We start from the raw sequence: 15,494 nt of genomic DNA on the forward strand, positions 1-15,494 counted from the left end.
CTCTGGTCAATTATTAAAAATAGAATAAGACTACAGGATCATAGATTTAGAGTTCAAAACTACCTTATTCAGATAGAGAAGGTAGGTATTTCAAATCATTGTAAATGAATTCATACTCCTGCTGTTCTGATTTATCAAACTTAAAATGGAAATGATTTTACTACTGCTATAAAATACAAGGAAAAAAAGGCCCACCTGATGACCACACTCAAATCTTCTTGAATTTTTCTCCCCTCTTTCCCATATTACAGTTACTTTGCATTGTATGTACATTCTGGGACAGTTTTAATCAGTATACTTTGCTTCTAAATTTTGTCTCTGGACCTAAGTATCTGACAAACAAATAACCAAGCATTGCTTTGAAAAGTCTAAATGTCCCTTTTGTTTCCATTGTACTTTTGGTCATCATTGTGTCTCCTGACTAAATGCTTTGCCAACTCTTTCCACAACAAAATGGATTCAACCATGCCCTTGAAAGGCCTCATCATATTACATATTTTGGCCTAGAAGTGAAATCCTCACAGTAGATTTTGAAAGAATCGTAGTATTGTTGATGGTTTCACTCTTGGCAAACCTTCTCCAGCCATATGATTTCTGCTCTAAATGCAACACTTGGTCTAAAACTGGCCTAACAGCAGATAATTAAAGCTATTTGTGACATGTGCAGCTTATAATGATTAACTTGTCTGCAGTCAGTAGCACAAATAACCTGCACCTGTAAAGACTTTATTTCCTAAAGGTAAAACAACTGTTTAGGAAAGATCATGCTGGCAAAACAGCTGCTTGCATTCTGGAGAGGAAACAAGGTAGCATCTTTCAACAAACGCCAACTCCAGGTTTTATCAGCTCTATCTCATTAACTGGAAACAAGGCTTAAATGCTTTGTTTATAAATTCTGATTATTCCTGATTGCCGCAGTTACTGATAGTGCCACTCATTTGCAATGCAACTCTTTGAATTTGTTTAATTACAATTTGAAACAAGGCAGAGAAGATTAATTAACCCACCTGGCTTGCTGGCACATAGTCCTGGCTCGGCTCTGTCATACTCATATACATGTTCTCACCGTCAAACTGCGAATGAAATAATAGTAAACATTCAGCAATCTTGAATGTTTTTCTACATCGACTGGAAAACAGTAACCATAAAAATATACTGCAGCCTGGAATATGGGAAACCTGTCATTCGCTGAGCCCATCTTGCCTTTGATGTCCCTGTTGTCATCCTCATTGACCCTGGATGTCAGTGATTGGGAGTAATTAGTGGTCTAGTAATTACAGCAAGTAAGCACGAAATGAATGGTTTCCTTTCATCTGCAATCTGTTTTAAAACAAAATGGCTCATTTTGTTCACCCTGTCTACATATTGCTGTTTGGTTGTAATGAAGGATTAAATGAATGGCACACTTTCTGACAAGAGGAGATGAAAATGGAAAATGTACTGAGGCACAGCTCAATGGATTCTAACTTTAGATCTGAGAAATGAACAAGTGCCGAGTTTTCAAAACAAATTAAAACTGGTCTCAGCAGAAGACTCGAGTGAAATTCAGATGGAAAAAACCATTTTGTTTTATACATACATACATACATATGTGTGTATGTATTTGTGTATGTAGTCACACACATATGTGTATATATGTATATGCGTATACATATATACATATATTTGGACAGAGTAAGTGGTAAATAATTGTGGGGAAGAATTACAATTGGTTAATACATAAAAGTTAGAATTTGCCACCTTAGTTGTTAAATCTATCCTTCCATAATTATCCAGCTGTAATCTGGGTAAACAGGTTCTATTTACCAAAATCCAGAAAACAAAATATGTCCAATGATTAGGGAATGATTTACCAAATTAGAATGTTACTAACCAAATGGCGTATAAATGATCCACAAGGAGGGACTAAGATGAAAAACTCTACAGAAAAATGCTGACTTGTATGAAGTGATGTAATGTTGAGAAGCAACATAGAGGTCTGGTCAGTTACAATGGTCAGTGTTAAATACCACACTATCAAAAGTGAATGTTAACTCCTTCAGGGTTTGCACTGTTTCACTTTTTACTTTGTATCCCCATTACTTAATAGAGTATCTTGTACATAGTAGGTGCTTAACAAAGGTTTGTAGACTGATTAAAGGACATTCTCTTTTTTTCTGCTAATAATTGGTAAATTAACAGTTGTCAGGCAATGTACTTTATAAGGCGGGAGTTGTATGGATGGGTTTTTTTTTTGAGTGGGGTGTCTATTATATATAGATCAACAAAGATATATATATATATCCAAATAATTCATGTAGGGCACCACAAATGTCACGTGTTGTCTCTGTAAGCTGGCTTGACTGAACAATTTGGAGGGAAGAAACTGATTAGTAAGTCCAATTCAAGCTATATCAAATGAAAAAATTTCAAATTGTTCATGAAAAGGAGAAGGTGATAACATTCTATTCAGATTTTAGGTGGGCTGCTTAATACTTAATCCTCCAGCAGGCTGCAATCCCTCTACCATTGTTCTACTAACCAGTCTCAACTTCATTAACTTGCATATTCATACATTTAAAAATCAAGTGCAAATATGAAAGTATATGCTTTTTTTTGCCATTACCAAGAGTGATGCAAGGAAACAGCTACCTTATTAAATTCATGTATTTTAGATACATAAACACACAAACACCATTCTGATAGAATGCTTTACAGTCAGAGTACTTCATGCTTTGTTCCTAAATTATTGGGTACTCTTCAAGCTCAAAATGTCCATAATATTTCTTAACATTACCTTTCATACCGTGAAAAAAATTCATAATTTGTGGGTCTTCTATGACCGTAAACTGAAATACAAATAATCATGAAAGAAATGATTGGTAATACCATTCAGAAATAGCACCTTTATTAAGGTTCAACAAATATTCACTTAGATCATTCCACTGATGTATGTTATCTCAGGCTAAAGTGTTAAATACATCACCAGTATGCAGCCCACAACACTCCTGAGTGCTGCTGGAACCAGGTTAAAATATAATTGGGAAATATTTCAGAAAATAAAAATACACTAAAACATACACAGTTAATATGTGGTTTTCCAAATCATATGTAGCCTTCAGAGATCCTTATGTATGATTCAGTGCTCCCCATTTTTATTTTAATTTAATACAACTGGTCTAAGGTACCAAAAATCAAGGGACATATCTAATATTATAATGCAAGACAGGTGAAAAGATAGTGTGATATTCTAATCTACCCCAAGTGAAATATTTTGGTTCAACACAATGGATGGCTGATCTCCCCACCCCACCCAAATGCTGACTAGTTGGTATATTTTGTAGATCATACTGGGCTTGCAGAAATTTACTTAACATTTTTGGCATCTTCTACTCAATGTTTGGCTACTATGGTTTGTTTGCAAATGTTCTTAATGTGTAGACCCAAAAGAAATATTTTAATTGTTGACAGTTCTTGTGATTGTAACATAAAACTGAAGAGAAATGGTTCAGTGAATTCCATACGATCTTATGCACTGTGGATATTAGTTCCTAAACTTTGGTGCCATTGAGAAAATCTTCAAATTATGTAACCACATAATGTTCATATTAATACATAATTTTGAATGTTGATGCTCTTGATAAGATCACTTTTGTTATAAAGTGTTATTACTTAAACAAAACTAAACTGAGCCATGATGCTTTAATATGAAATGATATTTGGCTGCAAGAATTCTTATAGATTGTGATATACATTTTGGAGCATGATGAGTTAACTATTCAATTTTGGAGAAAGAAGCAGAAACAGGTACAGAACCTTTGGGGCATAATTTTAGAATTATTTTGGAGTCATAAAAATAAGCCAATTAAGTAAAAGGACTGGCTGAATATCATTGCATGTAGTAGGTGATTAATAAACAGCTAAGGAATTAAATTGAATTTATATTTAACCCAAAAAAAATTGAGAGGTAGATTCTATTGCTTACTCAAAGAAATTGCAACTCCCCTGAAATGCTCTTTCTGAAAGACTATGAAGCTATAATAAGATTATGAATTTAGTGCTAGAGAAGACCTGAGAGGTAATCCAATCCAACTTTTTCATTTTTAAAATGGAAAAGTAAGGCTCAGAAGGGTTAGTTTCTTGCCTATGATGACAGTTGGCAGAAGGAGGTTTTAAGCCTATGTTCTATGTTATTCTCAACCCAATACGACTCTAGAAGGTTTAAACAGTTGTTACTCTTTAAAATATGACTAATTTGGGTAAAATTTTAACATATAGGAGAAAACTGGGAACCTCAAAAAAATCAGGATTAAAAAATTGTCTATGGTCATATATAGCCCACCTACTTTGTGTTGATGATGGTACAGAAAATAAAGAGTAGAGCTCTTTAAGCAGGCATTTTTTGTTCCAGGATGCCTATGAAATTAAGATTTTTTTTTTCCTAGAAGTTTTTTGAGTGAATCAAAGTAACACTTATTTTTGGTCCTACTAAAAAAATTAGTTTTCTCTTGGGGATATATTTCCCATGACTTTTATTTTTGTCTCTTTAATGATTAAAAAAATTAATAGCAAACAAATCACTACTTATGAAGTATATTTATAATAGTTGTGCTTTTGGCCAAGTACCATAGTTTGTCAGATGGAAGCAATGTTTGCTTTCATAACACTCCATACTTTTAATGTTCTTATATTCTAATCTGTATTAAAATTATGTGCGTATGTGTCTTCTCTCTTCCAAACAAATCCTAAATTCCTTTGATGTTAAGGATCATATTTTCTTAATCTTGGTATTTTTCACAGTGTCTTCCTAACAGTACAAAATGCATACTAGGCATTTAATGCATGTTAGCTGAATGAATGAAATGTGAAGGGGTTTGTTTTCAACTTAAGGACACGGGAAACAGTTTCTGGAATATGGCAAAGATCATAGCTAACATTTCTAGAGCTCTTTAAGGTTTATGAAGCACTTGACCCATATTATCTCATTCAGTCCTCAAAACATACATGTGAAGTAGATGTTATTATCATACCCACTTTACAGATAAGGAAATCGAGTTTAAGAGAGTTTCCATTGCTTGCTCAGGACCACTCATCTAGTTAGGGTCCTAAGACAAAACTGGAACTCCAGTCTTCTTGAGTTTTAAGGGAGTGAACACAAAACTACCTAGAATCCTATTCCCTTTAGGAAATCACTTAAGCACAGACACTGGGAAAGGCACTAGGTTAAAAACAGAAACACACCCTGTCCCTAATGAGCTCACATTCTATTGAGGGACATACAGCAAAGGCACTGATTGTTAGATTGTGAGTGTCTTGAAGGTTTTTGCCTTACTTTGTACCTATAGGGTTTAGTACTATGTGTGGCAGTAGGAGGTGTTTAATAAAAGTGTGCTGGCTTGTTTATTTGATGGATGAGTAGATGGTGGATACAGACCTAGCTGCTAGGAAAACCAAAGGATCTACAGGAAAACAATGCATGAATTGCTAGGTATTCAAAGTTTGGCTCTAGACTTTCGTAGAGATAATAACCATGCTATTATTTATTATGAAGCGTACTAATTGCCTGGATAGAAATTACAGAGACGATGTTTTATGAATGAAACTAACAATCAATTCCACTGCCACATAAATTGTGTTTATTACAAAGGTGCTTATGACCATTTAAAAATATGTAAGAACAAAGAGGGTTCTCTTCTCTGCTCACAGAAAGTAAATGGTTATATGATCGCCTAGGTGTAAGCACAGAGGGAAAAGTGGCAAAATATTGCTAGCTCTTGGAAGCAGGGGAAATGCTCCTGCTTACAGGAAGACAGTGGTAGCCAACTACACTTAGTTCGGAATTTGTATCCTGGAAGCTTCTGCAGGTCACATGCTGGGCTGGCACTCTGTGAATACCTTGGCATCACGTAATTTTAGCCAGTTGTTAAGAGACAAAAATCCTAAAATTTCGGAGCTAGAAGGGACCTTACCGCTTACTTAGTTCAAACCACTCATTGCAGTTATTATTATTATAGAGGAGGAAATGGACCCACTGAGAGGTGAAGGAGCTTGCCTAAAGTAACAAACACGAATGGTTAGAGCGGAGAATCCAGGTTTTCTGATTCTAATTCAGAGCCCTTTTCCTTAGTCCATTCTAACCTGCACACTCTTATCTGGAAAAGGAAGGAAGAAGGAAAGGAAACAAACACATATGAAGCACCTACTATGTAACAGGTACTGCGCTAAGTGCTTTACAAATATGATCTTTTTTAATCCTCATACCCTGTGAAATAGATGCAATTATTATCCTCATGTTATAGTTGAGGGAATTGGGGCAGACAGCTTAAGTAGTCCAGGGTCACAATAATTAGTCATTATGTAATAAATATGTAAGGCTGGATCTTCCTGACTCCAGGTCCAACATTTTATCCACTATACCACCTAGCTGATTACTCTAATTTCTCTCAGACTTTTAAGACATAGCATTCAAATTCTGAAGAGTTTTCAGTAGTAATAATAATAGCAATAATATTTATAAAGCATCTAATAATTTACAAGACATTTTTCAAATATCTTCTTTTATCCTCCCATCAACCCTGGGAAATAGGTATATTACCAATGTTTTGAATCTTTCTAACAGCATCAAGGTTTTCAAAGAAATACACCCTACTTTAAAAAACAGTGACAGTAAAAGTCACACGTTATCAGAGCACATAAATATCCTGTATGTACATACATATCATAAAAAGAATCAGATAATATATTACTAAACTAACATCATGGCTTGTTATGCAGCTCTATTATATCAAATAAGGGGTGGGGAGAGATGGAGTATCAGTGGGAGGATGTACGTTTATTTAGCTTCCAGCTTCAAGGGTGCATGTGCTGATGCCAGATAGAGTCTTGAATCAGCCTCCATGCCGTGCACCAGTTGAATGAAATGGTAATACAGAGCACAGCAGGTCATTAAAAGCATCTCTGACTGAGGGAAGAGAGAACAGACATAGAAGAGTGTATCAATGTCCAAACAGAAGAAAGTGAGAGTACCACACAAGCTCTTTGTGTGACTGTGTGTTAGAACCAGTGAGCCTATGTAGCTGAACTAGAAAATAGTCACCCTCTCAGCTGGTCTCCTGTTCATTTAAAACTGAAGACCAAGTACTATTATACCATTCTGAACTGTATGAAGAAGTATAGGCTGAGCATAAACCTATTTGATAAGCTTAACCCTTCCACAGGGGAAAAGATGTTGCTCAAAGGCCACTCTATAAAACTGAGACCTAATCTTGGCCCTGACTGTAAACTTTCCCATATAAGAATGGTGACTAATTTTAATTGTCTGAAGATGGATTTGATATTTGCAAGAAGCCAAGAATCCTTTCAAACTGCATCTGGAGAATCAGGTAAATAATTAAAATAGGTAACTACAATTGGGGCCCAGAAACATGGCATAAAATAATGTGAATGCTGTTCTTGTGCTACTATCTTTGAAAACAATGCCAAAAAAGGATTTGCGAGAATGTTTTGAGCACTGGTGTCATTACCAGAATAAATGCTTCACCTCCTATGGGAACTACTTTGAAGGGCAATGTTCTGATATGATCCGTAAAGCAGTCTCATTATTTCATAACTAAACCATGTATTTCTTTTTATCTTTATCATTCTGTCCTAAAGTGTGATTTATCCTATTTTAAATGATTCAGATGTGTAAAGGAGAGAAGAAAAATTTCATCACAAGTAAGTGGAAGAAATAAAGGGCAGTAACTATATAAGTAATAAAGAGTTAGTTCTAATGAAACAGAAGCTAGAAATGCTGACAAATGTAACTTTGCCTTGGTATCATATTAAGGACTCCTCACCATGTATCATTCAACGAATGATGCTTCTGAACTTTAATTCTGTTGAGGACACTACCATTCTTCCAAGTTATCTAGATTCACAACTTTGGCATTACCCATGACTCTTCACTCTCCTTTCTCCTTTCTATTTACATAATATCTCTCACACCTATCCCTTTCTATTAATGGGGATACGGTGAGCATTCAGACCCTTACCCCTTTTCTCCTACATGAATACAGTGGTCTCATAATTGGTTTCTTTATTTCAAACCCCTTTCTCTCTCTAATGCAACCTACATATGGTTGCCAATGTGATTCTCCTGAAGTGAAGACTCAACCATATAATTCCCCTACTCAGTAAACTAAGTAAACTTGTCAGTGGGTTCAAATATAAGTTTCTCTGTTTAACTCTGAAAGTTCTTCACCAACCTGGCCTCAACCTATGTTGTTAGACACTGCCACTTTTCCCTCACTCCATGTTCTAGACAAAGTGCCTTTTTTTGCTCTGCCTCACACATAACACGTTTCTTATTTCCATGCTTTTGTACTGGCTGTCCTCCTCTACCCCCCAAATACATTCTCCTTCTGCTTCTTGGAATCAATCACATTTACTTCAAAACTCAGCTCAAGTATCACCTTATAAATGAAGTCTTTCCTGATCCCCCAATTGCTGCTGTCCTCCACCCAAATTTAGCTTGTTTTTACTATGAAGAAATTTGAATATACCTGTTTATGTATGTATTGCATTCCCATATAGAATATAAGCTCCTTGAAGGCAGAGACTATCATCATCATCACTGTCTTTAAGAGGAAGCAGGTGATAAAGTGATTAGAGTGCTGAGCTTGTAGTTAGGAAGTCCTGAGTTAAAATTTGGACTCAAGACACTTAGCTGTTTGACCCTGGGCAAGTCACTTCATCTCTATCTGCCTCAGTTTCTTTAACAGTAAAATGGCAGTAACAAGAGCACCTACCTCACAGGGTTGTGGGAAGTATAATTGTTAGTGCTGTATAAGTGTTAGTTATTATTACTGTCATCATTATCACAAATATTTATGTAGCATTTAAGGTTTAAAAGTTCTTTACAAATATTAGCTCATCTGATCCTCACAACAACCCTGGGAAGTACATGCCTCATTCTGCAGATGGGGAAATGGAGAAGGTTAAATGACTTCCATGGGGTCATGCAGCTAACAAGTGTTCAAAACATGCACAACTCCAGGTCCAACACTTTGTTGACTACTCCATTTTTGTCTTTATATCCTCAATGCTTAGCATGCACTTTGGTACATAACAGGTATTTAGTAAGTATTAAATGCTTCTTTGATAGATGAGAAAAAGAAACCTTAGACACAACTGCAAACCTATTCTTGTGTATATAATGGAAATGACTGAAAACCAATCAAAACCCCCATTACAGAATTCTATTGGTTGACTAAACTACCAAAAGACAATAAGGGGAAAATTTGTATTAAATTAAATTGGTCAATGATCTATTTTTTCATGTTGGATTCAGTATTTAGAAAATTCTACACATGCAATATATTTGTCACCTCTACTTTTCAACAACCTACAAGGCATATAGCTATAAAATTCAAGTTTTTAGTTGAAACTTAGGTGAGCAACAGGGGAAGGGTCCTAGTTGAATGTCTGGCTTTACTTTGTCATATTTCAGTTAAATGTTTCTGAAGCTATATATTAAAAGAACAATTCACAAAATATACTCATATTTTCTGACACTTCTAACCCATGTTCAGTAATTTCCACACCTTATCAGCTTTCACCTCATTTATCACGGTTCCTAAATCTTATACAGATGGGGCATGAAACATCTGAGACTAATTACTTTACTTGGGTGCTGATTCTTTCATTGCTAATACAATTCCTCGGCACCCTGAGAACTTTTCATCATCTGTCATGTGGGAGAAAATGTAAGAAACGCTTTCTACAAAAATTTGGGTGGACAATACAGAACAATGTATTCAGTTCTGAGAATCTCAAAACCATGAAGATAACAGATTAAAGTAAAGATGTACTGAGAAGTAAAATTGAAAAATTTTTAGGATACTAGAGAGATTCAAGTGAGAAAAATCTAAAAAAAACACACTTGTAAGTTGGCTAAGTGAATTTGGATAAAATGGAATATAGCCTCTCAAAGAGAAAAAATTGGTAAACAGTGCAAAAACATGTTGCTTAACTTTAAGATTTAAAAGGAATAATTTTAAAATTTCAAATTAAGGTAGAGAGTAATTACCATGGAAAATTGAACTTATTACTGTTCAGCTCAATATAGTTCTAATTAATCATAACATAATAGACCACTATGGATCAATTATATTGTCATTAAACTATGTTGGTAATAGACACCTTTGATATGACATTTAAAATGAATAGAAGCAGCAGTATTTTGGTGACTTGTCAAAAACCTAGGTCAGTTACTTTATAGTGTATACCATTCAGACATGCATCATTTTCTTTCTGATATATTTGCTATTTTCTCTGTCAGGCTGGTTGAAGTATTTACATGTTTTATGAGTAAAAGTCTAGTAATGTTTTAATTAACTGACTTAACACCAGAAAAATGCCTAGAAATCATTCATCCCAACTACAGATTTATCCACCAGCTTGGTTTGTACCCTTTATTTCAGTTGTAAGAAATCTCAAAGGTCACTCAGTCCATTTTTCTATGATAGATGTTTGTTAGAGTTTTCAAAATTCTTCTAATATTCTAATTGTAGATTTTTTTGCCTAACTTCCAATACCTGAGCCCACAATCTCTTATGCTTTCTCTGTTGCTTCATTTATATTTTTTAACGATTATAACAGATTCTCTAAACTCAGTTTATATCTTTTTGACTAATTGTCCCTCTTCTTCCAAGTAATAGTAATCCCACAAAACTATAGGGTTTTGTTCCTCGTTTTTCTTTTTGCAGTTTTAATATTTATAGTGGTTCTAGCCATTTCCCTTTGGTCATTTGACCAAACATTTCATCCCTTTTTGTCATTTGCCAGCTCTTTTCCCATTTGTCAATGTCCTTTTCATAGCATGGTGCATTACCTCAGATGGAATGCAGTATTCTATCCATAGCCTTACTTCTGTAGCCTGGAGAGAGATGATTGGTTTTCTTTGTTTTACACCCCACGAATATTCTCTGGCAAAGAAATATCTGTTGTTTCTTTTTGCATAAAACTGTAGGTAGAAACTATCATAGCAAGATTCCACAGAGTTTTAACTACCTACTATGGTCCTATTGGTATATTAAATTTAACCTGTAATAGTTTCCCATAGCCATAGCATAAACAAATGCCTAAATGTATTCCTTATTGGTAGAGAAAGCCCAAAGAGAAAAGCCCCCCAAACTTCCATCTGTTTTCAAAAGAAAAACTATGTCAGCCAACGTGCATGTCTCAAGCATCTCAAACTTGAATATAGAACACCTACACCTGGATATTCTATGTTAGTTTTGAATTAATGATTTTTCTGAACACAAAAGGAGTGTTTCTCCCCACAACTGCATGGTACAGGTTTCTCAGCCCCTATCAAGGCTAGGGAATTCATGTTCAGTATGCTTAACACTGTCAGCTAAACTGAGAGGCCAGACTAGCATTGTGCATAGAGTTCTGAACCTGGAGTCAGAAAGAAAAACTTGTTTCCCACCTCAAACTCTTGCTATCTGGGTGACGGTGTGGGCAAGGCATGTAACTTTTTCTAGCTCAGTTTCCTCATCTGTAAAATGGAGAAAATAATACATTCTCTCTCTCACCAAATTTTTCTAAGGATCAAATTTAAAGAGTGTTTGTAAAGCACTTTGGAAATCTTCAAGTACTTTACAAATGTCAGGTATTATTAGCATTGAGAGTTAGCGTTTATACAATGCTTCAGCTTTGCAAAATATTTAAGAATATCTCAGTTGATCCTCAAAACCTGGATATCATTTTCATTTTATAGATTGTTAAACCAAGGCAGAGGTTAAGTGACTTGCTCACAGTCAAATAGTGAGTTTCACAGGCTGTTTTTTCTTTCAGGTCTTCCTGCCTCCCGGTTCAGAACTCTATCCACTGTGCTACTTATATGTTGTGATAAGTTAGTGTGGGTGAGTAAGCCTAGAGTCAGGTCTCTCACCTTACCATTTTATGCAATGCTGTAGGAGTTAATAATATTATCAAGGAAAGATTTTGACTTTAAGTCTGAAGACCTGGGTTTGCCCCTTACTAGCTATGTGACTACCTCCCTGGGCCTAAGATTTCTCATTTGCAAAGGACAGCTACGTCTCCTACTACCTATCTCAGAGGGTCGTCATGAAGATGGAATGAAATTACGTTTCTGAAATTGCTTTACAAACTATTGCACTCTGCATAAATGTAGGCCATTAAAACACACATCACACATATAACTCTTAGTTCCATCATCACTTGAGAGATCACAGTGCATCTCATAGGTATAGAACTAGAAGAAACGTTAGAGGTATCTATTTAGTCTAACCCTCTCATTTTACAGATGGGGAAACTGAGATCCAGGAACGTTAAATAATGATGAATTACTTTGGTGTGTATTTTTTATTTCTAGTTGTTTCCTAAAGTGTTTTAATCTTGAGAAGCTTTCTTTTTCTCCAGGACAGATCACCCCTTAGGCAACTGTTTCTTTTAACATGACTCTGAATAGGCACCAGAGTATGACATTGTATCCTGAACCATTTGCAAATAAACTCATAGTATTTTAGAGACTGAGTTTGGAGGGGGTCTCTAGCACTGTTTAGTCCAACCTCTTCATGTTCCAGTAGAGAAAGCTGAGGTCCATGGACATTAAATAATTTGCTGAAGATCACTTAAATAGCAGGATCTAAAATCTCTGACTTGCAGTTCATTCCATGGTATTATGCTCTCCACCCTTAACCCCCATTTCATGAGCATATGAAACTGCTAGAGACTTCCCATTGTTAATGGCAGTATCCACAAGTATTCAAATATATATTAAGCACCTACTATGTGCTTAATATAGATGCTGTAGGCAGCTAAGCGGCACAGTAGATAGAGCACTGGGTCTAAAGTCAGGAAGACCTGAGTTCAAATCTGGCCTTAGACACTTATTAGCTTGGTGACCCTGGTCAAGTCACTTAACCCTGTTTGCATCAGTTTCCTCATCTGTAAAGTGAATTTGAGAAAGAAATAGCCAACCACTCCGGTATTTTTGCCAAGAAAACCCCAAATGGGGTCACAAAGAGTCAGGCACAACTGAAACGTGTGAACAACAATGATAATGTGTACAAGGCATCGTGCTATGCTCTGTGGATAAAAGAAAAACCAAAACATAATGCCAGTTTCTGCTCTCATAGTCTAAAGGGGGAGACAACATGAAAAGAACTATATACAAAATAGATACATACAGGATAAATTAGAGATAATCCCATAGGGAAGGAATTAAGCTGAAGGAAGATTAAGAAGGGAATACTTTCTTAGAGATGGGACTTTGGCTGAGAACTTGAAGGAAGCCAGAAAGCAGAGATAAGGAGGGCGACCATTCCAGGTATAGGAGATAGAGGAAATGTCCATGGTTGAGAGATGGAGGCATGTGAGAACAGCAAGGAAGCCAGTGTCACTGTACAGCAGACTGCATGGCGGGGAGGAAGTTAGTCAGGGCTCAGGTTCTGAAGCGCCTTTAAAAGCCAAACACAGAAATGGCAGCTATAGCTGTGTTGCTACTAGATCATTTTAATATGTTGGCTCACAATGCCATGCTACTGGGAACATTTTTCCCTCTATCACTTCCAACTACTTTACTTTATCACTAGTGGGAAAAGTGACAATTAATGAGAACCATGAAAAGAGGTCTTGGTCTGCCAAGCTCTGAGTTCTAGTTTTGCCTTCCTATTTCATTAACTCACTCAATTTCTCAGGGCAAATCACTTATTTTGGCTTCTGATTTATTTGCAAAGTAGAAAAACCATTCTCGATTATTACCCAGGTACATTTTAAAGACCCTGGAAAAGAGAACTGACTACCTTTATTCCTTATAAATCTTGCTTGGTTCTGAACAATTTTTAGGAGGTTCTGGAATATGGAGAAACATTTGCTAGAAAACCATAGGGCAGCAGCATCTTCACTAGTTCCAACCTCATCTTTTCCCATTTAGCTGTGTGCTGTGATTATGTGTGAGTAAAAGAGGACTATTTCATAAAGACCTGATAATATTAATGTGTTGGGGCATGAAGTGTTTGCCCCCTGTAGAGAATTTATCCAATCCTCCCTTCCTCAATCAAGGGTATTAACAGGAGCAAACAGAATGGAAATAATCAAGCTCAATAATACTTCATTGCCTTCAAGAGACCTTGTTAATATGTGTTTAAAATGGATTCTGACATAGCAGATAATAAAATATAATAATAATAGCCAAAATATCTATAGCACATTGTGGTTCAAAAAGCACTTTACATACATTATTTCATTGTTCTTCACAACAGTCCTTGGAGTTATGCTTTACAAGTGTTATTATCAAAACTTTACACGTCAGAAAGCAACCTCTAAGAGGTTGCCCAAGGTCACACAGCTGATTTGTCTATCCAGACAGGGGGTTCTTATCTCATCTGATGCTCATGACAACCTGTCATGGTTTGCAATAAAGACATTTTTATCCTCATTTTATATAGGAGGAAACTGAGAGTCAGGGAAATGAAAAGATGAGGTCATACAGCTGATGTCAGAAAAGAGAAGTAAATCCAGGTCTTTGTGACTCTAGGTCCAGCATGGCTTTCCATGCATCATATTCTCTTTCCACAGAGACCACCAACTTTCATTATCTTCTCATGATGAAGGAGTTTGAAAGAACAGATAACTTCAAAAAGTACTGAACTACCAAGATGTTGATATGACTCTAGGACACTTCCTATTTTTTAAAAGCAAATTTATCTTTCATTTATGCTTTAACAGGCTAATATATTAAAGTCACTGTACTTACTAAATACACAATGACTATGAGAAGGATGAAGAGGCAGAAGAGTACGTTGGCATATAGTGAGAAGCTAGCAGGGCAGAATATTAAAAGTTCATCACAAATATTGCAAAAAGTATACAATTCTTGGAGGCAGCTAAGTGGCTCAGTGGATAGAGCACTGAAACTGGAGTCAGGAAGACTTGAGTTTAAATGTGGCCTTAGACACTGACTAGGTATGTGATCCTGGGCAAGTCACCTAACCTCTGCCTAATCCACTGAAGAAGGAAATGGCAAATTGGTCCAGTATTTTTGCCAAGAAAACCCCATAAGGGATCACAAAGAGAGAGACACAACTAAAGTGAATGAGAAACAAAAAGTACAATTCACATCAAGTTGACTTTAATGCGAAGTACCACTGTACCACATATTCATTGAACTCATATATTAAACTATGGTATGCATGCAAACACACAGATAGACACCCACAAAGATACACATCTCCAAATAGCAGGGTGATGAGCCTTTCATTGTTTATAAGTTACTGAAGCTCTAATATGGTATTACAATAAAGCAATGTGGTTGTATGCTTAAAATTAAAAATACTATAATAAAACTACTCTTATCATAACATTTTTATTAAGGAAAGTGGTTCTTATTCATTTTCAGCATTAATTTTCTCCATAGAATCATAATATCTCTTTGTATTTTACTCAACTGTATCATAATTTCTGGTTTAGTTCCGCTATCACATAACCTAGCCAGATACTTTAGC

At 35.8% G+C, this 15,494-nt stretch overlaps 1 protein-coding gene across 2 annotated transcripts in view; it reads right to left on the reverse strand.

Moving 5' to 3' along the window:
- Positions 1–15,494, reverse strand: part of TOX (thymocyte selection associated high mobility group box) — a 368,121-nt gene that overhangs the window by 187,578 nt on the left and 165,049 nt on the right. The window contains exon 2 of one of the 2 annotated variants that reach the window (XM_072604653.1): positions 1,008–1,073. The exons of the other annotated variant lie outside the window; for it this stretch is intronic. Within the exon in view, the coding sequence (XP_072460754.1) occupies positions 1,008–1,073 (66 nt within the window). The remainder of the gene's footprint in view (positions 1–1,007; positions 1,074–15,494) is intronic. 2 annotated transcript variants of the gene reach the window in all.

This window comes from Notamacropus eugenii, chromosome 4, assembly GCF_028372415.1.
Source record: "Notamacropus eugenii isolate mMacEug1 chromosome 4, mMacEug1.pri_v2, whole genome shotgun sequence".
Classification (NCBI taxonomy): domain Eukaryota; kingdom Metazoa; phylum Chordata; class Mammalia; order Diprotodontia; family Macropodidae; genus Notamacropus; species Notamacropus eugenii.